The 27,749-nt window shown below is 40.2% G+C and overlaps 1 protein-coding gene across 17 annotated transcripts in view; it reads right to left on the bottom strand.

The window, feature by feature from the left end:
* The window catches only part of PARD3 (par-3 family cell polarity regulator), a 420,270-nt gene that overhangs the window by 148,202 nt on the left and 244,319 nt on the right, over positions 1-27,749 (bottom strand). For 7 of the 17 annotated variants that reach the window (XM_072154020.1, XM_072154026.1, XM_072154021.1 and 4 more), the window contains 8 exons: positions 27,109-27,153; positions 16,526-16,753; positions 11,034-11,081; positions 10,920-10,958; positions 10,545-10,595; positions 9,816-9,863; positions 9,303-9,350; positions 8,892-9,114 (listed from right to left, as the gene is read on the bottom strand). In XM_072154020.1, coding sequence (XP_072010121.1) covers positions 8,892-9,114; positions 9,303-9,350; positions 9,816-9,863; positions 10,545-10,595; positions 10,920-10,958; positions 11,034-11,081; positions 16,526-16,753; positions 27,109-27,153 — 730 coding nt within the window. The remainder of the gene's footprint in view (positions 1-8,891; positions 9,115-9,302; positions 9,351-9,815; positions 9,864-10,544; positions 10,596-10,919; positions 10,959-11,033; positions 11,082-16,525; positions 16,754-27,108; positions 27,154-27,749) is intronic. The other 10 variants (XM_072154029.1, XM_072154030.1, XM_072154032.1 and 7 more) reach the window with 4 other exon arrangements.

Below are 27,749 nucleotides of genomic sequence, written 5' to 3'. Positions count from 1 at the left end.
CAATATTTTTAGATGTTACCTTTAATTTGTAAAAAAAAAAAAAAAAAAAGTAACTTTAACCAAATAGTCCAAATCAACAATGCACATGATAAAAAAACTTTATAATATATTATTATTATTATTAAAGGAAAGGTTCCTTTGTCCTGTCTTTCCCTTTCCTTTCTTTCTGCTTTTAGCTGCTGTCCATGAACAATCTTATGATAGTATTCATGAATATAAGATCAAGGTCCTGGCAGGGCGATTGCTCATGGACGGTTAGAAATCATATGATCCTTCATCTGCGGCCATTTTATGGACAGGAATGTCTGGCTGATGAGGTAAAAGACAGGAGGCTTCTCTTTACATATCAAGAAAGTGCTTTTAACCCCTTACGTCACATGTCGGCTGGTGTATGGAGAAGGCTCATGGACTGAGCCCTCTCCATACAAGGTCGGTGTTTGCTGCATATTGCAGCAAACACACACACCGGTAACACCTGCGGCCAGTGCTGGCACTGATCACAGGTCTTAACCATGCCGGAGGCATTTAAATCCTGGCGGTGCATGGGTGCCACCATATTGGATTAGATCACCGCTCCCTGTGAAGTCATTGGGGGCTGCGATCAGTTACTATGACAGCCTCAAGTTTCGTTTTTAAACTCATTCATTATAATATGCGATTTGCACATTGTAATAAATGATGTGGTAAATCCCCATATACTGCCGTACTGCATAACAAAGCAAAAACAAAAAAGGGCCTGGTCGTTAAGTGGTTAATAGATGTGTATTGGCAAATTACCTAATATCCTCCCCCCACACACACATTACAAAAAACATGCGGTAAAGTTTCCAACCCCCTTAAGTAAACAATCCCATACATACCATATTCATGGAATGATAAAACCAGTTGTCAGATTGATGGAAACCTCTTTATGTGGATACTTGGATGTAGATTATTGAGATTGTAGCCATGCTGATAAATACGAGGCTAAGCTAAGTAGCTTGCACTTTCCTGTGGATTTTATTTGGGCACCGAATATAAAAATGTTTTTGTTTTTTTTCCCCCGACTCCCTACACATAAATTAAATGTCAGGCTGACCCGTTACCAAAGACAAGTTCATAGTTGCTAATAACATATTCTCCTAGTATTCTTCTCTTTCTTGTCAGGGAGTTTAAATGGAGAACCTCTGACATTCAGCGCGCAGCGTCTGACTACAAAGCGAGGAGAAGGAGGCACATAGCATGACAGCTGAGCCTTCTAAGACCCTTTCTGACGTCCCCCCTAACATTCCCTTTCCACAGCCGCTCCGATTCGGTAGCGGAATGCGAGTGTCAAAGATGACACCTATTTTATAATCACCGCAGAGCTAATCTTTTCTCAAAAGATGTTGCTGACAGTTCTGAGGTTCTTAGTCAATTTCCATTTCAGCTTATGTAGAAAATGTGAAATCATTTTTTTTTTTCTGTAATTGAGTGAAAATTAAAGGGTAGAGTCTATTCAGCTTCAAACAATGCCTGGCTAGAAAAAAAAAAAAATCACATGAAAGGCTGGGGAACCATTCACGGCTATAAATTCTGGGAACCTGAGCGTGTCAGAGAAGGACTGATAAGGCGGAGGTTGAATACACTGTTCACGGGAGATATAGCAATTACACCGACTCTGTTCGGGTGTATTAATACACTTTTTGTGAGGGTACATAGATATGCACACAATTTACACCCCTGTGGGCACACACATCAGTACCATGGTGATGCTATATAGTGAGTAATGTCAGTAAGCTGCACGAAAGTCAGTCTTTTCTTTAGGGTTCTGCGTTGATCTGCGCTTCACAACCCATTTTAGGTTGTGGATACTCCAGAAGGATGAATAGGAACGTGAATCAACAGTTTTGCGACTGCCTGTTGGGTTCACTGACAGCACAGAGCCCGTGACTTATGCTGACAGATGGCACTCTACGGATAAATATTTTCTAAGTGGGGTTAAAGTGGCTTGCCACAGGAATTTGTTGTGAGTATTCCCCAGCCTAGTGCGATGACAGATGATTTCGGTGTATGCATATGTCACAGAAGTCCAAGAATATTGCCTTATGGACCTGTATAATTCACCAGGGGGCAAAGGATGTAGTAGTAGAGGGCACTGGAGTTGCAACTTAAAAACATACCAGTTCTGACTTGCATAGAAATCCAACTAAAGGACTATGACCAATCTTCTTAAAGGGGTATTCCCATCAGGGAATTTACATTTAATTAAATTCATTTGCCATATGTAAACATTTCTTCAATTAGATGTTATTAAAAAAAATGTTCCTGTGTGAAGATAATTTCTCATAAATGTAGAAACCAGATGGCTTCCTCGGATACAACCACGTCACACTCTGGCTGCGGTGGCCAGACTTGCGCTATTGAGTCCTGCCTGACCTCTTGGCTTCAGTGATCAGTACCACAGGACGGCTGTGGGACCTGCAGTAACTCACAGACACTTCATATACAAAAACAATTTGTTTCTTTGTGCAATCACTCCAGCAGAGGTGGTCGTATCCGAGGAAGCTATCTCGTTTCTAAGGGACCAAATCACTACATTTATGAGAAATTATCTTCACACAGGAACATATTTTTTAATAACATCTAATTAAAGAAATGTTTATATATGGCAGATTGATGAAACTGAATGTGAATGCCTAGACGAGAATACCCCTTTAAGACCATTAAACTTATAATATAACAGTAGATTTTGCAAAAGAAATGAGAATGAGAATGATGTACCAAACACAGCAATGAGAAATTTAAGTGCCCTCGCCATTCCAAGTAGATGGGTGAGTATGTGACTGTTCTAGACATACGCATGAGGAGCTATGACTGATCGGACCAGGGATCTACATGGCCACAACAGTATGTGTTATTATTATGAAAGCAAGCCCAATATATTTCCACCTGAAGAGGAAATTAATAGGACAATGTGAAAGCGAGGAGCTTGCAACACGCCGAGGACACGTCTTGTACGAATCGGCACTGAGTGAACAGGAAACAAATGTAATTTCCAAGTCTTTCAGGACCGGCGCAGTTAAATAATCATAAAACACAATTGGATAAAGACTTGCACAACAGATCCTACAGCAAGTTGTTTATTACAAAGCGCTCTCCTCCTGTTCTTGTAGAGATATTCATACGTGCAAATCAAATGAATAGGCTTTCAAGGGAAAGTCACTTTAATGTCCTTAATAAGGCGGCTGCGTATATTAAAATGTCTATTACAATTCCGCTCCGCTTATCAATGGCAGCGTTTATAAAATGAATACATGTTCACTCCGAGGTTTATTCCAGCAATTTCAGTAAACACATACTCCCCAGGTGCACTCCAGCCGGCCGTGGAGCGCGCTTCTGCCAGAGACAGCTGCTATGGAAGACTATCGGAAAACGCTCTCAAACTGTGCTGCCAGACCTCTACCGGGCTCCAAATAAAATCATCTACTAGGACACGGAGATGTGGAGATGAAAGGTTTGTTAGTGTAAGTCACATGCCAAGTAGCCCTCTGGGAAACCATAGGTAACCTAGATCTTTTCCCGTAACTAGGAGAAGCCAAGCAAATGCTGAGCCATGGTGCCAGGCTATGGATGCTATATGAAAACCTATGGAGTATGGATCATGCAAACTAGGAAGACGTGCAATAACAGTCTACTAGAGGGGAGTCAAAAATACATCCAACCAACAGCTCCGAATAGACTGGTACCAGTACAAATGAGAAAGTTATTGGTTGCATCTTCCTGGCTTCACACCATGGCTTGTGCGAGCATCAATCATTGCGACCACCACCACCACGATATGCAGACTGAGCGGGGATATTGCCTTATAAGGTGGAGAAAGGTGATGGGGTACGGATCCAAATACGACTAGGTGAAGGAGCCTCAAGTTTTATCTACGCAATTGGGCTGTGTTTATTACACCCAAGTCTAAACTTTAATGGGTGAGAGCTGGTCAGTAAAATGTGGTTGGATTAGTTTTAAAATAAAAAAATAACAGAATATAAATTTTTCATGTACAACTATAACTTTATACACCGGGCAAAGCACCATGGGAAGAAGGTGAAGGAGATTTGTGCTCTTCCCCCGAGACAAAACAGACATCTCTCCTTTCCTGCTGGCTCAGGCTTCAGTTTACCAATATCCTTAGTTACAAGGCTTGTTAAAGGGTTGGACATGTGGTGTCCGTGTGGTTTGTAGCCATTTTTTCTTGAAATTAATATTAAACATGGCACAAATGACCTTGAATTATATAAAATATTGTTGTTCTATACATGGGGGTGGGAAGTATCCAAAATCTGATTCATAACAAGGGGAGGATAAACAAGAAGCCAGACAATCTTACATGTAACATAACAATGACCACCAATAATCATAGTGTCTGTAAAAATATGTCCATTGCCTTGAATTCCAGGTCACAGAATAAAAAAAAATAGCAATTTTAATTAATAAAAACAAACAAAAAATTGAATCTATGTTTTCCTGCTCCTGCCTGCATACAGCACCAATTCCTATGTGAATGTCAGGACAGTATAAATTAGAGTTTGGGCACATTAGTGAGGGAGTCTGCCGGCTGATTGGCATGTCATTTGCATCGTTCGGCTGCAATCTACGAGAGATGATATGCTAACAAAGCCTTCAGAAGAACTCAGGAGTACACAAAACAAATGCGAGAAGCAGAAACAACTCCAGCCTAATATATTCTGGATGAAATGGAATATGGAACAGGTAATAGATTAATCTGCTGCTCTTAATTATGGGGAGAGACTGCATTAGTTAAGATAACACAATGTACAATAAGTAAAGCCAAGTGACTAATTGTTCCGGTAAGTATAAATGACTCCACGTCTCGCCATTACGTCTCATAATCTTTTTGTTTGTTTTTAATAAAGTAACGTAGCGGTAAAATCATAACCATCAACAGTCCCCATCACAAGACCTTGTGTAGCGGGTGTGTGCTTTTTTGGGATGGGGAAGAATGGATTTTACATTATGATAGGACATGAAGCTGTGATGGGTGGGAGTCTGACCTTGTGGACTACAAGCAACGTACAAAAAGAGGAGGGATAATTTATAACTGTCTGAAATACCTCGTTCTAGAAAGGGTTCTAGAAAGTTTTAAGACACTTTTCCAACTAGCATTGCAAAATGTGGGACGATATTGCGGAATTAAGTCAGTCGGGGACATGGATCTTTATTTTGACTTGGACTTTTCTTTTTGCAACTTTTTGGGAGTATTTGTGCAATTTTTTTCAGGTGTGAAGAAGTTTGCCAGTATGTGTTTTTGTTACAAATGTTTTCTTTGGTGTGCGCCTTCTTCATCTCTTTTTGAGCAACGTAGAGACTTTTTAGGCACCATTGAAAGTACAGCTGACCCCCCCACAAAAAATGAGCAAATTCACACCACCCCAAAAACATTTTGCGGTAAATGACATACATTGCACCTTATATTTTGCAACAATAAGAAATATGGGTATCAATATATCATCTATTGGAGAATGGTGTGTTTTTCATTTTTGTTATTTTACATATTATGAGGTATCTACGTTCCATAAAATGTTTTGTTGGTCATACACAAAATCCGCAACCTGCCTTCTATTTCTTGGGCATTTGCAAATTTGCCAAAGGCTTTTGTATATTCTCTACTACAGATTGCTTTGCAACACAGCGCCCTTATTGTATTTGCAGCACAATCTAGAGGAAATAAAAGGGTTAAGTAGCTTCCTTCTGGATTGTACTTTGTGTCTTTGTTAAACCTTAAATAATGCATTGTTATTCACAAGAGGGTGAATTAACTAGGCTTTCGTCTAGGAAATTTCCTGTGATGTACACAAACGTCTTTTTTTACATATCTGTGTGGGTGGATGGTGCAGAACTTCAAGTCAACAAGAAAGAAATGTCAATTAGTAGTCGAGAAGATTGATGGCCATCGCTGTCTGGGACCAAAATTTTGAAGATTTATGTCAGGACAGAAGATGCGAATGTAACCAATGTGGAAGAAGTGTACAAATTCTGGAAACCAAATATCCATCATGCCAAAGTTCTGTAACTTCGGATCCCCGTATGTTTTTAAAACCATGTTGGGTTTCTTCATGAAGTATTAGAGGCACTAGCTATTTTTTTCCTAAATCCTCTTGGTCTTAACAAATACCACCAAGTAATTGAAGAGTGGAAATCCACTTAGAAGCGGCTAGCTGCTCAGTATCTTCACCTCTCTACAGATACATTGTTGACCCTACTTGGTGGACTGGAAGATAAATCGAAAGAACGGTGTAAGTGTATCTGGACAGGGGAAAAAAAAATCCTCTCTGCCGATGAAGTAATTTAGTGTCTGCAGAGCCTGGATAAAAGTTTGTAAGAGACCGACATTCTCCAGAATACTTGTCATCCGCACTCTACTGAGACTTCCATTTTTTATTTTTTTTATTTCTTGCCCCGAAGCAATCATCCTAAGAACACAGCTTATAAATTCACCAAGAACCACTCACATCTCGGAAACGCGAGGCTACAAAATAGAAGTTAAATGAATAGACCCACGGCTTCACTTTTATACTTTTCAATGACAAACTGAAGTCCTCGGCTCCGGCATCGTGAACGTTTCGATGTAACACATTGCGAGAATAGCCAGTCAATTAACCAGCGCATTCCCCACATTCTGTGCATTACAAAAGGCCTTGGTGAAATAAGGAGGCGAGAAGAAATCAATGTTTAATGAACACCACAATAAACGCTTGCTATTAGACCTGGAATGACAGGGCTTGATGTAGATTAGTAGTTGTGTTGGGATGGGAGAAGCAAAGTCAAAGCAGAATTTAATCTATTTCTATACAACGGCTCAGGCTTCCAATAAAGCCAGAGGTATGGATCTCATTTAAAGACGAGGAACGTGTTTTCAAGGCAAGATATTAACTTTGCCAGGTATAAAAATAAATATGGAGTTTGCAAAACATAGGCCCTCATTTACCGAAACTGTCTAACGTGGTCACTGACTTTGTCACCCTCGGCCATCAATCAGAGCGCAGCTTCTGTTACACAAAATGATAACCTTTTATAAAAAATAGGGATGTCTACATAAAAAACAAACTTTAAAGGGGTTGTCTACTTTCAGCAAATAATGGATATTATTTGTGCAATGAAAAGTTATAACATTTTCTAATGTATTTTCTGTATCAATTCCTCACGGTTTTCTAGATCTCTAGAGCTTACTATCCTACTAGAGGAAGTTTCTATGTTACCTTCCACTGGATAGAAATCTATCCATGGTCATGTGATGTCACACAGGTGCATGAGCCATTAGTATCACAGAGTAATCAGAGCCGGGTGATACTAACGGCTCATGCACCTGCGTGTCAATCACATGACCATGGAGAGATTTCTATACACTGGAAGGAAACATAGAAGCTTTCTATAGCAGGACAACAAGCAAAGATCTAGAAAACCGTGAGGAATCGATACAGAAAGTATATTAGAAAATTGTATAACTTTTCATTGCACAAACAATATCAATTATTTGCTAAAAGCGGACAAGAAAAATACCTCTTCTTTTATTAGGATACTTTGATCTTTCATGTGTTTAACAAAAAAGTATATAGAAATGGAAAAAAAAACAGGTTCTAGAATAGAGAAATAGCATTTTTTTTTACTTTATTATATATTCTGTAAGCCACCACTCTCCCGTTGTTGTGGGAGTTTATATCGGGCGGACTGCCGACTTCCATCAACAGATCTTTGTGTGAGTCTGAATATGGATACACACATAAAGGGGTTTGGGTGACAACAAGTTGGCCCCCATTCACAGGATAGGGGTCTAACTTGCTGATCGGTGAGGGTTGCAGTGATAGGACCCCCACAGGTCCATTATAACCCAGATGAAGTGAGCTGCCAGTCTTGTATGTGCCACTGCTCTATTCATCTCTGTGGTGTTGCCAGAAATTGCCGGACAACGTACTATATCCGTCAGCACCAAAGAAATGAATACAGCAGCCGGCATATGTAAGACGGGCTGCGATCTTCATCTGGGGTACAATAGATCCCCGTTCTCAGAATCCAGGAGCCTCTATCCACAGAGGATAACTAGTTGTCATTAAAAACTACTTTAAAAGGTGATGGGCAAATTTCCTCATGTTTTTCATTCCTGACCATAAAATGGCAGCAGATGGCGGATCCTGTGATCTTTATCTGTCCATGACCTAAAGCTTGTGTACATGAATACTATCATAAGGTCCTGGCAGGGTGATCATTCATGGGCCGATAGAGGTCACATAACCCTCTATTAACAAACATTTTATAGACAGGAATGTCTGGCTGATGAGGTAAAAGACAAACATTTAATAGATGTATATTGGTAAATTACACCAATTACCATTACGTAAAAAATTCTGAAGTAAAGTGGCCAAACCCTTTAATATTTTAAGAGGTTTCATATGTTTGGCTGTACTGCAATTATGAAAACATGTTTTAAACTAGAGGTATATAAAAATCTTGGAGTTCACTTTAGTTGTTTTGGCGACAAAGACAGTATTGGAAAAGGTTTTGATAAATGGGGCTCAACAATCCTTTTGATATTTGAGAGATCCGTAACATTTTCAAGGTATGCCACGAAAGGGAAAAAAAAAAAAAAAAAAGATGTAAATTTTCAGAAATCCAGATTAATTCTAAATATCTGTGGATGAGAAAAACTGTTCTTCACTGACCACAGCAACAGCTTCTTCATCTCTCATAGAACATTAAAGCTGCACTGTGATTGGATACATTTGCTTCAGCTTATTAAAAAAAAAACATAAAACTATTGTGAAACCAATTTCAAACACATCCTGATGGACTCAAGTGAGAAGATCTTTGCACATATTTTATACCAGAGAAGTCCCCAGTCTTGTTTTGTAGAGATGACTTACCGGAACATGTCACCCAGGCCCTTAAGCACTCCGCCTTTCTTTGCTTTACTTTTATCCTTATCTTTATCTCGGTCTTTTTTCTTTTCCTTTCCACTCTTGTCCTTTTTGCGGTCAGACTTGTCTGAGCCATTGATTTGCCTCTCTAAGGAATGTGAAGGTTGGTCACTGGCAGTAGATACAGACTCCCGGCCTGATCTGGAACTCTCTTCTGTGTCTTCTTCCACTAAAAAAAAAAAAAAAAGCGGGAAAATGTTACTACTTTCATGATTCGGTAAAGGTCCGACACCAAATTTTTAGACCACCGGACCAAATTGGTTAAAACAAGGACTGTCATTGACGTGAAACCCATTGTGCAGAAGACTAAAAGTTGTGCTTCCAAAAAGTGCTCTTATGATTAATAGTTTAACCTACCCAACTCTGTTGAACCGTTGTTTTGCTCCATCACTGATTTATTATCACCTGGCAAAGTATTGGATATAATTAGATATTTCTCTAATTTGATGTTTCTAGTGTAAATTAAACTATGCTGGGGCACACAACTGGTCAAAAAGTAGTTATTGGAGAAATTTTGATAATTCTGATGAAAAAAACCTCAAAAGGTCAAACAAGGCCACCTATTGACTCAAAAGCTGACAATCTGTCGGCTCTTTTTGTGTCCAAGTGAGGTTTATTTGTCAACGGCCTTCTATAAACTGTCATCAACGTTCCGAGTGAAGGTTCTCAGTGAAATCTTGACAAGAGGTAGGATCCTACATGTGCAGCTCTCCTTGTAATAATGTTCAACCATCACACAATTACGAGACTTCAGCTTCTACCCAACACCAGTGTATGAGCAAACTGGGAATCAGATCTTTGATTATACATCAGTAATAAAAGTTTACACCAAGTATCAAAAATGTTGTTTTTGTGATCTAAATTACCTACCCCACTCAATAGAACAGTTCAATGACTCCAGCTGAGACTTAGTGGTACCTGATAAAGTATTAGTTGGGTGGTATTAGTGGCTGTAAACCATTAAATTCAGCTAAGCATGATATATATTACAACATATGGCTCCATTTGTGTCAAAAGATCCTTACTTTGCAGATAGACCTAGCCTTGGCCAATGGTGCCATGGACATCAAATAGCTCATTACATCAATTTAAATGCTGAAAATGGGGCTAAGCTTATACTGGGCGGCTGGGGTTGGCTAAAGTTGGACACTCATGGGTATTTCTGACCATCTTTCTTCAACTACTTTTTGAGACTTTTTCATCTTAGTTGAGACGTAATCGTCTCAGGTAAAACTCATTTGCACGAGTTGAGACAAGAAAAATGTAAAACAGTAGTAGCATAAAACCAAAGTGGTGACCCCCCCCCCCCTCCTCCCAGACTTCTCTATCCTGAGCTAACTCTACCAAAGATGAGCCAAAAAGTGCTGGTCCTTAAAAGACTGAAGGAAGAATAAATTGCCCTGAACAAGTATCCTAGAGCCCCACTAATACACAATACTGACCAATAGATTAGTCATGGACTGTCAGAAGTTTTAGAGAATGCCAGAAAACTCCAAGTAGAATAGTTGATACCCCAAACACCAATATTCCATCTTTAGGGAACTTCCAAAAAACTGTTTAAACACTGTGCTTGGAAATTTTCCACCAAACCTCACCTACCCAGCTCAGAAGAACTGCTGTTGAATGGCTCCATCTGTGACCTATTAGCAGCTGTTAAAACATTAAGAACAATTGGGAGAGCCAGACATAAGGAAAAAGTCAAAATAATATCGAGAAGTTTCATTATATGCTGACCTCGTATAGAATAATTAGCAAGTCATAAAGTTTTCGCAGTCAGATATTATTTCCCTCCATGTCTTACACTATCCAGAAGGCAAAATAACAATCCTATGTTATACATACGTGTTCTGATAAGAATACTCGATCCCCAGTGAAAATGTATAAAACTGCAAAAAACACCACAGCACCATGCGCGAAAAAGAAGTTACAACCTCTCACCCTGTGCAAAAAGTGTTTAGCACCTGGATAACATACCCCATTCCAATGTACTGTTCAGATCGGTCCTATTAGGATCTGTTAAAGGAGGACATACATATTATAGCCTGTGTCTAGATGTATAGGGAAGCATTTTTGTAGTATCTCACCTACCCCACTCTGCAGAGCTGTTGAGTGGCTCCAGATGGGACTGGACATCACCTGTTGATGTATCAGATAGAATCAAGGCATTTCTGAATCATTCCTCTAGTTTCTTAAAAATTTATGCTTTGATGCTATGCCAAAACCTACTGTGGTTTGTCCTTTGGATGATCTATGGTCTACTAGCCATTCTACAACCAAGCGGACATATTTTTTAGGATTTACAAGGACAGGTCTACATCCTAGTTTGGGTATTGACATTGGAGATCAAGTGTGAGGAGAAGATATACAACAAATGTTATATTATGGAGCTTTTACCGGATGGCATGGTAAGAGACCCCAAGACAAAGGTGTAGCTTCTAATTGCTGCCTGTGAATAGGTGTCTTCGCTTTATATCTTGGTCTTGATTAAGGGTGTATTCCCATGAAGGCAAAATTCTTAATAACATTAAGAATACAAAAATTAAAAAAATTTTTATTTGATATAATAAAAAAAAAAAAAAAAAAAGTGTTTCAGAGATATATTTATAACCTGTTTCTATTAGTCCTTATTTGTAATTTGGTTTCCCATGGTTACGACCATAAAGAACCTTAGCATGGTCACGTAGGTGATCCTGTCAAGTCGGACGGAATACGCATCTCTAATTTATTATGTGCCGATACATCAGCTGCACTGTCCCGGCACTGTCATATGTTTTGATCTGCTCTACCACCCCACCCTCCAGCAATGGCCCCAAACCCGTCATGTGTGACATCTACCTTATAGCAAACCTTCGCACCGGTTCCTGAACTATGTGATCCGCTCTAGTGAGCCCCTGACGGCATGCGGTGTTTGCTGAGAAGGAGAACTGACACACCAGTGTATGTGTCCACTATGCTTCACTGGAGGCTCCACACTGGGAAGTAGCTAGAGTTTAAGTAGTACATGGCCAAAGTATTTACTGAGGAGCCCTGCACCACTCTACACTGGCATCTTGTGTAGAACGAGCCCGCTCCAGTTCCTGGTTCAGGGAGTGAGTGGGAGCCTCCGCAGTACACATCAGACATAAGGATCGTAACCACAACATCCAGTGCACAGTGCAGAACCGTTTAGCTAGTGTCTTGGATATTCCGAGTGCTTAAAAGTTATCTTAATCTCCTAGTGATCCCAACAAGATACATTTGAGAAATTGCTGTTGTGGGCAAACTCTTTTAAATCCTAAAGCAAGCCCTATTACAGAACCAGACTTGATTTATAAGGTAGCTACCAATTAAGTGGCACTAAAAAAGCTGATGTTTTCCTCTGGGGAAATTCTATACAACTATGGGGGGTGGGTTGTCGGGTCTATTAAACTACCTACAACAAATAATAGTCTCTACACAAAGAAACTATTCCATCCACATTTTGGTTGAATCTGAGTATATTATTGAAACACTGTTTGGATCCTGTATGTTTTCTAAATGTAAGCATAATTATATACATATCAACATATGTGTTAATGTCACAGAAAAAATATGACCAAATTGCAGATCTCAAAAGTTAATACCCCATCTGAACGTCTTATACAACGACAAGACACATGACAGCACTTTGTAATCTCAGCGAAGGCGAAGAGCAAGCTCAGTGTTTTTTGTGACTAGAAACCCAAAACAAGGCAAGCTGCTCTTATTTGATTATGTTCAGGCTTCTCAACCTTCCAAATCTAAAGAGCCAATTTGGGAGCCAGCTGGGACCCAAGAAAACAAAGAACAGCTCTCTATGGGTAGGAGGGGGGGGCTTAGCCAAGAATGATGTAACGTTTTACATGCCGACAAGAATGTGGAATCTATTACATACAATGACATCCTCAAAATATTATATAATAAAGGAACTACGCGTCATCTGCACCCAAATTACGGAGAAAGGGTTTATGGGCATGGACAACTTTGCACAATGTTGATTGTATGAGACATTAGTAACTAGACCTTAGAGAACGGAATATTGCCATATGTACTCCATAGGCAATCACAGGGTTCGATAGAGTCTGAAAGTTCATTTCAGTACAACAATGGGAGGTCTAGAGTCTGACTATAATACTGTCTGGTACAGAAGAAGAGACTGTCATGGGTATAATGGCACAGGTTACATGATCTAATACTGCAATGTCTTGGCTTATATCCATTATAGGAACTTTATAAGGTTAAAAAGCCAAAGAACTGAAGGGCTATGGGGATATTTTTGTAGAAGCGCCACAGCCCGGTTGTCAGCACATTTCGACCATTGTCTTTAGGATCCCATTATCGAAAGATGACAGTGATACCCTTTAGGCCAGGCTAATTAGGATCACTTTACACAAGTCTAACCTCTCAGCCAGCGACGGGTCCGACACGGGCTGACATTTAGCCTTTGCGTTGCATGAAATCCTTGGCTAGACAAAATGTAATCTAATTTGTTGCCATTCATAAAGAAACTTCCCATTGTGGGATGACCTCAGCAAACATAATTTAGTAATTTAAAGAGACGTATGGTGGGTGGAGAAGGGCAAGGCACAATTCTAAGAGGTGGCTGTTCAATGTATGGAAACAGAACGATGAATAATTACAATTCATCATTTTGGCGTCATTAGCGAGGATGCCATCCCCCAAAGTAGGAAAATACAGGAAAATACCATTTCCTCACTTTACCCTCCTCACCCACAGATTGTGTTTCAGAAAATCCTGTAATTATTCTAAAAACGAAAAGAAACAGACACAACATTCTCCAAAAACTTGTATTACATACACACAATAAGCAATTTCGTCAATGAAGCGACGGAGGCCGCAAATCCCCGAGTCTCACAGTTCTGTGATTAAATACTTTCAATGTTAAAATTTAAAAAAAATAAATAAATAAAATCTGTAGATGTTATGTGAAAAACATATGTAGTTGTTACATGGCGGAGAATCAAATAATCCAACAGGCATTGTGGATATACACATTTTATATTACCAAAGCTGCAAAGTGTAAAACTGTCTCCGACAACAAAAATGTCATGTGAAGCGAGTCAGCCTGTCACGTAACAGACACTTCATTCTTCTGGAGCTTTGCTAGTGTCTATCAATATGCTAAGAAATAGATATAACACAAAAGCATGAAGCTTCTCATGTCCAAGGAGAAGCCAGAGTGAAATTCTTATAAAGTCACCAGCTGAGGGCACACGACAGGGGGATTACCTTTTGGTATATGGCAAGGAAGAGACGTTCCCTTCCCAAATGCCACTAACTAAACCTGTGACACCCGACTAGGGCAGGTGATAATAGTGAACGTTGTAATATACCATACTTCATTAAGTAAAGCAGATTCTCTGTGTATTTTCTGCTTCTTTCTCCTCTAGGGAGCAGTGTATTGTAAAACCTTCTAAAGCCTTTCCAGTCAGACAGATAAGGAGGCTAATGATTAACTCTTTCCAAACCTAGGAAGTATTCCCTTAATTCAGTTTTCTGATGCGATTAGACAGTCCAGGGACTGTCTGTAATGAGTTAGGCCATTTGACACTTTATCAGGTTCCTATATCTGTCAGTGGATACAGGACAGAAAGCTGATTTACACAAACTACTTAAATCAGGATGATCTTGTTAATAAAGTATATTACAAAATTTACCATTATCATCTACCCTATTCATTTGTAAAATTTTGTTGTAAGACGTTGAAACCTCTATAAAGAGAGGGTCAATTAATATTAGACACTTATATATAAATTTCAGTATTCACTTATACTGGAAAATAATAATACAGGCAGTCCCCGGGTTACATACAAGATGGGTCCTGTAGGTTTGTTCTTAAGTTGTATTTGTATGTAAGTCGGAACTGTATATTTTATCATTGTAAACCAAGCCAGAACTTTTTTGGTCTCTGTGACAATTGGATTATAAAAATGTTGGGTTGTCATAAGAATCAGGACTAACAATAAAGCTTTGTTACAGACACCTGTGATAACTGTTACAGCTGTTTATTGTAGCCTAGGACTAAAGTACCGTATATTACCAATATCCAGTGGTCCGTTTGTAACTAGGGGTCGTATGTAAGTCGAGTGTTCTTAAGTAGGGGACCGCCTGTAGGGTTCTTTAGGATGGTACTCTCTCTAGCTGACCATGTGATCAGGAGATTCATAACCAACAAAATAGAGGAGTACTGAAGGACTTCTCTAAGTTCTTAACAGGTTTATATATCGCCGGGGGTGTATTAAAAGAATAAAAATCTCATATTTACCTCTCCTTGATCCCGTTTCCCTGTGGCGCCGCCCGTTGCTGCCAGCGTCTGTTTGCTTTAGTGTCAATGCAGTAGAGCGGCTATAGACTCTACACAAACAGAAGACAGTAGTGATGGTGCCTCAGGAGTATGGGAGCAGGGAGGCGAGCATAAGAGGTTTAGGCTTTTAATACACCCTCCAGGCATATATAAAAAATTTCCTCATCCCAGTACAGAGCCATTTATTCTGCAATTTATGCCACATATGAAACCATGCCTTATGGAGTTGCATTCTCTGATAGGGTTGTATGGATCATGCACAGTATTGTCAGAAAGTCATGAAGGATGGACAATTGACTTGCGGTAAGAAAGATGGCAGTCAATCAACTTAATTTTTGAAGGACTAGGAGTCATCATAAGTAAAGATGAGCAGTTCTGATGTCCACGTCAGGGGTTCATGTTCGGCCACGGCCCACCGGACATACTGCCAGATTGGCAGCCGAACAGCCAGTCCGGCAAATTGCTACCCCTGGCAAATCGTAGCTATGTCTAGTAGCTAGGGGCGTTCTAACTGGCTGATCTGTTGCAAATATATCCGGGTCATGCGGCCAAACGCAAATGTTGGTTCCCCTCATCTCTAATATAATGGAACAAAGGACCATGCCTGACAATGACTGCATCTAAAGCAAAAATTGCATTTTGTACAGCTGTCTTGATAGCAAATTTCTGAAGTCAGGTGTTGACAAAACAACGCACAAATAAACTCTCAGATAAAAAATCTGAAGTGCTGAAACTTTAGCGTGGCGCCATACGATTGTTGTCTAGAGTAAAAATATTGTATTTTCAAGGTTTCTGTCGGTGATGGTCTATGACATGGCCTAAGATGAGGAGCACTCTGTCAGGATTTTCTGTCTTTAATCAATTAAGTGGACTCTTGTATTGAACTTTCCTCAATAAAACCTTACTAATTCTACTACAAGAAAAAAAAAAAATCAATTGTCTAAATTGGGTACATTGCTACTCTGGGACATTACATGAAAATGGAAATAAGCACTAACAAGATCTGTTATGTATCATTTCCAGCCGGCTAAGATGTCTGGAGAGAGGAGAACGGAACAAGAAGTATCCGCAGAAGACCGGACTCTCTCTACTTTCTAATTGACGTATGTAAACTGTACTGTAGGATAAGGATAAATTTGACAGCTATCCCCATTTACCGGCTGTGGGAAGGAATGGTAATTAGAAAAAATCTCATGGCACCATTAAAACAAAATGGCCTGTCCTCCCCTATGGAGGAAATATGCTATGCGTAACTTACATGTCTCCATTCCTTCATCATCATCATCAACTGGTGGCTTGTCGTAGGACTTGTCAATAGCAGCACGGAAGCTTTCATTGCAGCCTCGTCCTCGAATGATCCGTGGGCGTGGGCGATGGAAAGGAATGTCACCATTCAAAGTCACCTCAGCCACGGCTGTCTGCAGGCTTTCTAATGAGCTGGATTTCTTCAGGCCTAATGACGGCCCTACATCTCTGCTAGGGGAACCTTAAAAGGTCAAAAAGAAAAGTTAATTGGGATAAGTAGAAGGCATGACTGACTGTTCAAATTTTCTTAGAAATAGTGTTGGGAGGTGTTTCTATTATACAATTTTTCATATTAAGAAGTTCATTTAAAGATTTAAAGTCATTTAAAGATGTTTAAGGAACAGTTCTACGAGCAATAACAGAACTTATTGAAGTTCTGGTATTTCTTTAGCACCACAGCAGTCTTGGATCCACAGCTAGGGGTATAACTGGCTGACTCAGAACATGTGACATCAAGGGGTCCGCAGACCAGTAAATGGCTGCAATGGGAACGATGACCCTTGGCAAAGACTGCCGCAGTGCTGCTATAGGAAGCCGGAGAAGGGCAGTGGAAAAACCTATTTTTTTTATGTGCATTATGGGATTTTCCTGGATGCATTTTGAAAAAAAAAAAAAAAAAAAAAAAAACTTACTACCAAACAATAATAACTGCTCCATCAATGTGGAGCAGGCCAGGAAGCCTTGCTTCTACAATTGCTTCCACCCCATTTCTGGTTTGTCTTTTGGGTAGAAGTCATGGGGGCAAGTTCTTGGTTGCTAACAAACATTATAGAAACATACAGATATCTAAAAAACTTGTGACCAAAATCACTACCATAGATAATGAGTAACGTAATTTGTGGTTGTAGACAGAGTTCATCAAATTTAAGATCAGTATTTGCAAACCCAACTTAAGACACGGTAACTAGATGAAAGTTTGATTTCATTTTTTGATACATAACAACCATTTTTTACCCTTCTTAAAGTCATTCACTGCGGATCAAAATCTAAAAGGAGAGAACGTCTTTGGCATGATGTTATTAACCAGCGGGGCACTCTGCTGCCTTTTGCCGTCATTTACTGAAAGCACAGACACCGCTTATTAATTAGTATTGGCTTGTCAAGTGCGAGTTCAAGATGCTTTGTACAGATAGTTCTTAAATGACAAGCGCTCACGCAAGATGCCAGACTCATTACACAAACCTTCATGTCCTTAAATCAATCCTTATTTGGACAAGTTTTTGGATGAAAAAATACATGTAAAAAGGAGTTTCAGGGCAGATGCTAGAAACAAAAAATCTTACAAAAAAGTACAAAGTAACTGGTCATTGTAGAAGAGGCGGCAAACACTGACGGGCATGTGGTTACTTTACGGTTGCAGATTATCTACTTAAATGACTTCTTCCTCTTAAAGACCAGTTGCCCACACGTGAGATACATCCAAGAAAAACCACGTCATGCACTGGAGGGGTTTCCTTAATCACGTAACACTGGGCTAAACCGGTTGATTTTGGTCCGGGGATACGCGACTCTGGGAAATCTGTACAGCGCATTACACATTTTTCTCGGACTGAACTTGCTCCTGGGAAAAAGGTCTAAAGCAGATGTCTTTGTATAGGATCTGGTCAGATACAGAACTGATAAGTAAGAAGACCAGGTGACAACCTTGCCATCAATCAGGTATTCATGGTCCAACAACTAACAGAAATACCTCGAAATGATGCTAAACTACAATACACATGTGTGGAACTTTTTTGTGGCAGTCATCAATTCAGCCATATTTTCTAACCTTTTATAAGCCCTTTTATGCCCTGTACTTCACCGGTCACTTTCTTGCACTAATATAAACTTTAACAGAACTTACATTGGTAGCTTAAAAAGAATTAAGGCAATTCTCTTGCCCTTTGAAGGATAGCCTCCTATCTATGTAGAGTAGCCTCTTATTTACAATCAAAGTCTACAGGAAAGTAACTGAACTGATGGTAGGAGCTTACATTGCTAGACTTGTGGAACGGAGAAGTAGGCTCTGTCTATGTGTACATGCCTGGGTGGTTAGCATACGACTAAGGACAGTGACCCTTAACCTTCAAAATGGCCGACAGCAGTCTCAATCTTCTCAACCTATTTACAATAGAGTACCTTCTACACAAAAGCAGAAAATAACCTAAATACTTTGCACACTTAGACAAAAAGACTCATAAGCAAAAGAAAGTTTTGCTAGAAGGTAAATTTTACAGCATTTTAAAACAGCATATTATCAGACAGCAGAAAACAGTGATTAAGCACCAAACGGAAAAAAAATGTCTCTCTTGAAATCAATATTACATTTCATTAAATATTTTACAAGTTTAATCATTTTATTAATTCTTTTTGTCTTTCTGCTTTCACCTGCGTTCTTTCAGTTTTCGCTCAAATAAAAGGCAGCCTATTAAACGCCATTGGAATTCCTAGCAATTACCTTCCAGAAATCAACAGAACTGAATCAGTGCGTTTAACACTAAGTGCTACTTTGATTGGCCACTTATCCGGAGGGCAAGGCAAGGTCAAATATAGTCTGATTATATAGTATCGTCCGGAATATTCCTCGTCGCATAAAGTTAATGAGGAAAATCTACTTTTAAACAAGCCATGAAAATTCATTTGTGTGGGAGTACTGTTTTAGGTTGCAAGCCATATGGATTATCAAAGAGCATGAAGAAGGTTTTCTCCATCACTATCCTATAAAACCAACCTGTTCAGGAATAAAATATTCTAGGATCAGTCTAGTTTGTTGACAAGGCTAACCTCAACGTACCCATGGTCCATTGTTTGTGCCGTGAGAAGTCCGCTTGCGAGCCGATAAGAGCAGGAATAACCACCCGAGCCACAAACCCAGAGAGGAAAAGGACCTGCTGTATAATTTGTAGCTCAGTCACTCAGCTCACGGATGGGACAGCGAAAAACATAGCCATAAGTGATCCTTGGAAAAGTATATGTCTATGTGTACAATCCTGAATTAAGAATTCTCCTAATGGAGACTTTTCCAATTAAGGTGGCTTGCAGGTGTGTGGAGACTTACAGCCATTGATGCTCCACTTTGAGATTCTGGCAAATATACAACTATGTTTTCCAGAATAGAAAAAGAAAATATTGCCTATTGACTACATTTTAAGATAGCCCCCTTATGGTAGTCGCCCTTACAAAGTAGCCAAAAGAGGAAATGTTTTCCTTATCCCATCCGGGAAAACATATTCGCACTTTCCTGTAGCCCAAGTCACAGGTTTTGGCTGCCCATATGGTTATGAATGTAGGGTCCGGTTGTAATACTATCATTTTTTTCCTAGATTCCTGCTCCTGCACACAGCTATGGACACAACCTTAGGGGAACCAAGAGATGAATGTTCCCTCACAACCACAACTACTAAACCATATCATTTAGAAGCTGGTTTAGGATGTTTTCAATCCTAGGGTAGGGGGGGTTCAGAACACATACTGCTCCCATACGGCGTTGTGCGCCCATTGCAGTCTATGGGGGATGTATATGCGGCATTTATACGTCAGCTGTATATACATACCCCATACGGCAGTATGTGTATCTAAAATAGGGAATTTTTATTTTCACTCTTTCACCTGCAATTCCTCAGGTTTCCAGATCTTCCTTCATTTCTGTAAAATGGCCACCACCTTTTCGGACTGATCTTTGGTAGTCCATGGACATAACTACCGGCAAAGCAGCAGAATTGGCACCCCATTTAAAATCAGATAGGTAGCATGTAGTATAAGGCTCAGACTGGCCGGGCCGCGACATCACCGAGCGCATCATGGATGGGCCGCGACGGCACCAAGCGCATCATGAACGGGCCGTAATGAGTACAAAGTAGTCCGAAAATCAGGTGGCTATTTTACAAAATTTGAGAAGTTAATGGTAGTTAAAAAAAAAAAAGAAAAAAAAGAAACCATACAATAAAACAATGTTGTAGTGACTTTAAAAGGGATGGAAAAAACAGAGGTAACCAGCAGTAATATTTGTGGAGAACATCATAGTATCTACTCATCTCATCTGTTGATTAGAATCTTGATGACCAAAACAGGGGACAAAAATTATTACTCTTATGACCTAAATATCACAATCAGATATCTCTCTAACTAATCATTTGACAAGATGACAATGTGCCATCCCTTTGTGTGGCCAAGTCAATGTCGTAAGAACCGTTTGTCACACAGAAGGTGTCACTGTTTAAGCCTAAATCTTTGCAAAACACGTTAACTGTGCTAATGCTTCCAGCAGGATGAATGATCTGTGATTTACCACTCAAGTTCACTCCAACCTTTGCACTCAACTCTAAACAATCACAAAGATCAGACAGCCCAAATAAACCAGAGAGAAAAATAATTAAGGGTCTATTAAGTTGCCCGCCGGAGGAGGTGTTTACTTTACATTGCTTATCAATCTAACAGCTTTCAACTGGAGGCTCCGCAACAAGGTTTTTACAAGTGTTCTGAATCTAAACAAAAAAAAGAAGAAAAAAACTAAGATTTATTAACATAATTTTGACACCTACTTTTCTCTCGGCAGTTGTATATTTCTTCTCCATCTCTTTCAGTGGAATGTGTTAACCTCTGACCCTCCTCAAGACGTAAGGGAGAAATACAATTATTTCATAACTCGGAGACAGATCCCTCCATTATGAGATGTCTCCCCATCAATCCGACCACAGCGGTTTCATAAAATATTTATCTTTTTACAAACAGGTAGCCGTGTGTTTAAAGGCGAGACCTTTACCCCAGAACATCATAACTCACGACCCGCCTGACAGAAAAGGCTTTTATCAAAACCACTTTTACGAGTCTGGCTAAATCTAATTTGTGGAAATAAAAGAAAGGATTGTACGGGATTAACCTGACGTATGCTGATCGCCAAACGACAGGCCCTTTCGTTGCTGGAACGTAAAGACTTTAAATTTCACTCTTAGTATGGTCAACAAGACACATTTAGACTTCTTCAGGAAGCTAAATATCAGCTAAAAAAAGGTCACAAAGGAATTCATTCTTCAGGGGTTTGGAGTTTTCAAAGCCATGCATGTTCTACAAGAGATTTGGGGCAAGGAATATGCAAATACATTTTCAAGAGTGGAAAAGGAAAACTATGCTTTGCTGCCATAAATTAGTAGGCTTCCTCTATGCCTATAAGAAGCCTGGTGAAAGGATGTCACCAGGAAGAGACACCCAACTTTAGACAGCAAAACCAATTCACTCTACTTACCCGATGAGACCTAATAACCTCAAAAGAGTGCTAAGTGAAAAGCCATTGAGGTGGGTTAGGAAGGAATTCAAGCGTCCAAAGTCTAATAAAGCAAAGGACAACAATTTTTGAAAGGCCAGATGACAAATTATCTACTGCGTCAGGGTATCGTGGACATAGGCATATAGTAGCACTACACTATGTCCAAAGATATGTTGAACTAGGGTAGTGATAGACATCTAGGGCTCAAAAGTATCCATGCCTAGTGATTTTGTATGCATGGTGACCATTCACAAGTGGTCATCCAGCCCAATACAGAAAATAAAAATGGCACAGTACCGATTCTCTAATGGGGACCTATGCAATGTGCCTGTGTAATGGCACTTAAGGTCATAAACTCGGCTAGCAAACAAAGTTAAAGTTCAATCTCAATGGTTGCCTGCTCCTCGAACAGCCTGTGGGTAGTGAACTCTCACTGCAGTATTGTCAAGAATTGTGGGGGTCTCCACAATCAAACCCCTTCTTCTCAAATTAAGATATAGGAAATAATATAGGAGGGGCAATTTGTAAGAATTACATGGATTTAAAACTATACTGAAATTCAGGCCTCATGCACACAACCATCAATAGGGGGGCACGAGTTAGCCACGAAAACCACAACTAGCTCACGGCTGCCATTGACATACAGGCACAATGCGACAAGCACATAGTGCCTCACTGTGCTGAGACCGAGCCGGACAGCAGAACTAAAAATTGTACAGTAGGTCCTATTGTTGCTCCAGCTCTTACTGAGATGAAAGGGAAGAGGAGCACTCATCCCCCTCCCCCCTCTCCACCCGGATGAAACAGGAAGCAAACATCCCCCCGTTTTTCTGCTTATTTTAAGCACTTGTTGTGTGCAGGAGTTTTTATTTGATTTTATTTTTAATTGGAGCTAGATTATCAAATTACTAAATTAAAGGACAACATAACCACAACTTTTGAACAAACAATTAGATTTAGGCCAAAACAAATAGCTTCAGTTTGGAAAAGTAGAATAAAAAGGAACTGAATGTAGAAGAGCAAGGACATTATGTCCTTATAATAATATATCATCCTTAGCAGCAGCAAAGAAATATAGGGTAACCATTTTACTGCACAGATGTCACTATATTATGGCCATGTGTACGTGTCATTCATACGCTGAGCTCTGCCATGTACAGTATTCATCTGCCGCCACTATTATATAGACCTGGCAGCATCTCCTCATCTGTCAGTCTAGACTTCAACTTCTGAAAGACTAAGGCGAGGTCCACACATTAAGATTCTGACCCCAATTAGAACAATGTCCTAATAATTCAGTATTGGGACAATTAGCAATGTCTGGCCAATTACACACACAGATGTTTTGTTATTATAGGAACAATTTTTAGGACCTATAAATAAAAGGCCGCTTCCCAAAATGGGTCCTACAAATGGGATTACAGCTTACATAGCACTAGTGTGATAGGATAGATCACTTCACTGGATCTGCCTGTACGGTAGGTATCTTGCAGGCAAAGTGGCATCATTGTAATGTTAGGCAAAACTGTACTTACTATACTCTTAAAGGAAACCTACCATTTCAAATGGTCGGTGTAAGCTGTAAACACCGAGCACCAGCTCGGGGTGAGCTGGTGCCGGTGCTTAGTTTCGTTAGTGTTAAAACCGCGGTATCGCGGTTTTAAAACTTTTTAAACTTTATAGCAGAAACTGCTTCGGCGCTGCATGCGACCGTGCGCGCGCAACGCCTGCGGCATTTCCTATGTAGGCGCGCGCACGATCATGCGCACGCAGCGCCGAAGCAGTTTCTGCTATAAAGTTTAAAAAGTGTTAAAACCGCGATACCGCGGTTTTAACACTAACGAAACTAAGCACCGGCACCAGCTCACCCTGAGCTGGTGCTCGGTGTTTACAGCTTACCCCTACCATTTGAAATGGTAGGTTTCCTTTAACTAATTCCAGTAAGAGCAGACTATAATTCTACCATCAACATAGACAAAGGTTCTTTACTGTACGAGCAGTGAGACTATGGAACTCTCTGCCGCAGGAGGTTGTTATGGCGGACTCTATGTACATGTTCAAGAGAGGCCTGGATGACTTTCTGGAGAGCAAAAATATCACGGGTTATGGGGATAAAACATTTATTTAATTCTTAAAGGTTGGACTTGATGGTCTTTTTCTGGCCTTATATACTATGATACTGTGAATGTATCTCCTAAAAAGGCCCAAGTTAAAATAATCTACTAGGATATTCAGAGTTCATCGACCAGTAATTTAATCATCTAGCCGAAGAGACTCACCAATGGGCAATTTTCAATACCTACAGGAATTGCCGAACATATTTTTCAGATAGCACATATCCACATTCATTACAATGGGCAATGCGGTTACAAATGGTCACATTGCCCACCGCCCTGTACCGTAAGCGAGGTGTGCAGCATAGGAGTATCTACAATGGGAAGCCAAGGAAACCTTGACTTGTGATCGATACGGTAACATATGTGCTCATAAGAGTGAAAAATTACCTAAATACAACTGTATATACAGAAAAACTAACATGTTTGTGTGAATGAGGCCTTACTCTGCAACAGAGAAGCGGAAAACGGAAGGGAAAGAAAAAAACCCATATGTAATTACTTCTCTTCATTTTTCCATTTTCAAAGAAGCAAATAACCCTAGAGGACAGCGGTGACCTGCCCCGAGCAGGATGTCATTGCCGATATAAGCTAAGGGATTAAACACATGGGGCAGAGTAGCCCCATGTGTATATATTTCTGTGTGTACCCTCTGTCACTGTAGAATATTTTACAACCCAGGGGTTTCTGCAATCTATTGTCGTATATATAATCTGTTATTTTAACATTCAATAATACATAATTCCTGGAATTTTTGGATTGGCTTTTGGACAGTAAAACCAGAAAATAATTTTGAATTTGAGGATTTAAAGCCCCGGCCGAGCAGCAAGTGCAAATGGAGTGTATCCAATACAGGAACGCTGTTCCCACATAAGAGCGGTTTCGGCCTAAAATAGCATTCCAAAGGTCAAAAGCTAACTCGGATTAATAAATCACAGAAACTCATAATTGCACAAGGCACATTATTTTAATTGCTCTGGAAAAAAAAAACATTATTACTCAGCTGATCATTGAAAAAAAAAAAAAAAGAAAGCTGTTAAACTACATAATTTATCGACTAATGGCTATCGCATAATTCTTCCCGTTAAGGATAAGTTGAGGTCTAAGTTCAGGGTCAGGCAAATTTACTAAAGGAGAGAATTTAGATCCCCATGGATAAAATTCAGAATATTTGTTCTGTTACTTAGTTCTGTTAAACCATGTTACCGATCATCATTATTTTTAAGGAATTTATACTTAATCCCTAGAGAAAATGATAGATAGGCAACAGCTGATCATATACCAGTTCCCGTATAGTTTTACTATTGCCATTATTATAAGGGCTATACAAAAAAATTAACTTATACCTACTTTTTCTGGTGCTCCCGATGTCCCGCACAGCGGACTGTCGGTACCGTGACAACTTACACCCAACTGGCACATCCACTTGTCCTATGTTCCAGTGCCAGAAACACATCAATACTAATGCTGTATCATGTGCTGGGACAGGGGGAAGGTGGACTTGCCAGGCGCACACAAGTTCTCTGAGGTGCGCCCGTCTGCCCCTTAAACAAACAAGAGCATGACACTCACAGACAGCGAAACAGGACACCGGGAGTGCTGGAAAAGGAAAGTATAAATTTATTTTTTGTACTGCCTCCCCCCAGGCAACCTATATATAACAAACTAGGACAACCTTTCCTATGCACTGGATTGTTGATTACAAGATAATTGATGAGGGTCCAACTGCTGGGACCTCCCACGATCTCTAAAGAATGAGAAACCCATTCCCAACAATGAATAGAACAGAAGGACACGCATGCGCCCTGCCACTCCATTCATTTCTCTATAGGCGCGGTCATAGAAAGCCAAATCCTGTGCTGGGCTGTAGCGATATCTAGTAGCATCTAATCTCTTTTAGACACAAATTATTATTCTTCAGCATGAGGAGGAGCTGCTGGATTCAGTCTGAGGAGGCCATGCCCACCTCAACCCGATTCTTGTGGAAGATCGGGTGCAGTGACTATAGTTTTAGGGCATCACATGTTTGCATAAATTTCCTGGGTTGTAAACAACGGGATAATTTAGCCCATGTGTCATGAGCATTCAATATCACCTAACATCCTGGTGTAGCAATTGTACAAATTGTAAACTTTGGCTTTCGAGTCTCGGGCATGTGTGCACCTGCCCATATAAGTGAATGGAGATGTAGGTTGGCCATCCAAACAACAGCCAGCACACGTCAAAAATATATGTACGGGTGCGTGCAAACGAATGGGGGAAATATGTAGCCTGTTGGATGGGAAGGGGTGAGTGCTCCTCAACCCTCCGACACCATAGGAAGCCAAGAGGCTCAGACAAAAATCGGAGCTGCTCAATCTTTTGTGGTGTGGTCTATTGGCTTTGCCATGGTGAAGCGAGACATCGAGACATAGTGGGTTAGACCTGATTGGTGCCTGTGAAAATGGACTCTGCACCTGCTCGTATGGGGCCTTAATCTGTGGCTCAGGGAAGCAAAAAATCAACACACCGCCATATGAATGATATGGCCCAGACGCAATAGTTCCACAACACGGTGAGCAATGGAGCATGCATTAAGATGATAATAGATGAGGGCATGTCACACCACTCTGAACTGAGGCTGTAAGCTATCATAAAGCAAAAAGCAGCGAAGATATTTGTATGGATTTCAGGTGAATTATGATGAAATTGCTGCAAAAACTGAAGGAATTTTACTTTGTGTGACGCCACATTATTACCGCCTCGTGTGAATATATTCTTACATTGTAACAAATCCAGCAGCGGAGACGAGATTTCCTGTAGCACAATTTACATAAAGTGGTTTCCCGCTTGTCAAACCTCATCAGTGCAAGAAATACAGATGTCCTGCAGCGGAGGCTTTAATAAAAACATTTGTTATTTTTAGAAATAAAGCGAAATGGTTAAAGGCCCCCCCACCCCCCATCGTATAGTGAAACCTGGACATGAAACTAGGACAGAGCAGCACTTCTAGTCGCTGATGAAATCAACCGCACTTACACTGGTCAAATCCTCGAGCGCCTGCAATTCTGTAATGAGTACTCTTAAGAGCGAGAGAGACCTGCCAGCCTCACAAAGGTCATGCCGACATGCAATGCGAATGCTACTCCTGTAGTAATCTGCTATGACCTGTATTTCTATAGCAACTGCATAATCTCTTACCTGGATTGTGGTCAGCCATTGCACTGATCCTAGCCTCGTCAGCTACTGTTAAAAAGGTAAATGTAAGAAGGTTAGCCCAGTTAGTGCCCACATTCCACATGCAGCAAACACATGATTGTACATTAATATGACAAGTCTCATGCAGACCCCAGAGCAGTAACAACCCCCTCCATGCAGTAGTTGACCGGCATTCATGTTATTATTGCAATCCATGTTAGCGTCACCCCCTTTAGATGGAATTAAAATGGTTAATTATTTGCGTTGTTGGTTCATGCCGCAAGCGCACACACAATAGAGTAATAGTATCTAGTAGTCATTGCAATTAATTCCACTGGAATTGTGATTTCTACAAAGAAACAAACTGCTTTGTGTCTGCCTATCGCCTGTGTATGGGCAATGATATCCATGTACAAGGCCTTCAGATATTAGACCTGTGATGCTGGATCTGATGAAGAGGATGTGACAGGACGCTGCCCGGGGCCGGCAAAGTGAGCAGCAGAAGGGGAAAGAATGGGGCCATGTAAGGCAGAGGGGAAGCCACAGAGCCATGAGACAATAGGTCCATATGCGGCTGTGTAAGTCATTCAGGGATATGTGTAATACGGCAGATGGATTACTGCAACAATACATAAAAGAAAAGG

This window comes from Engystomops pustulosus, chromosome 5 (genome assembly GCF_040894005.1).
Source record: "Engystomops pustulosus chromosome 5, aEngPut4.maternal, whole genome shotgun sequence".
Lineage (NCBI taxonomy): Eukaryota > Metazoa > Chordata > Amphibia > Anura > Leptodactylidae > Engystomops > Engystomops pustulosus.
This window is presented reverse-complemented; position numbering and strand designations above follow the sequence as displayed.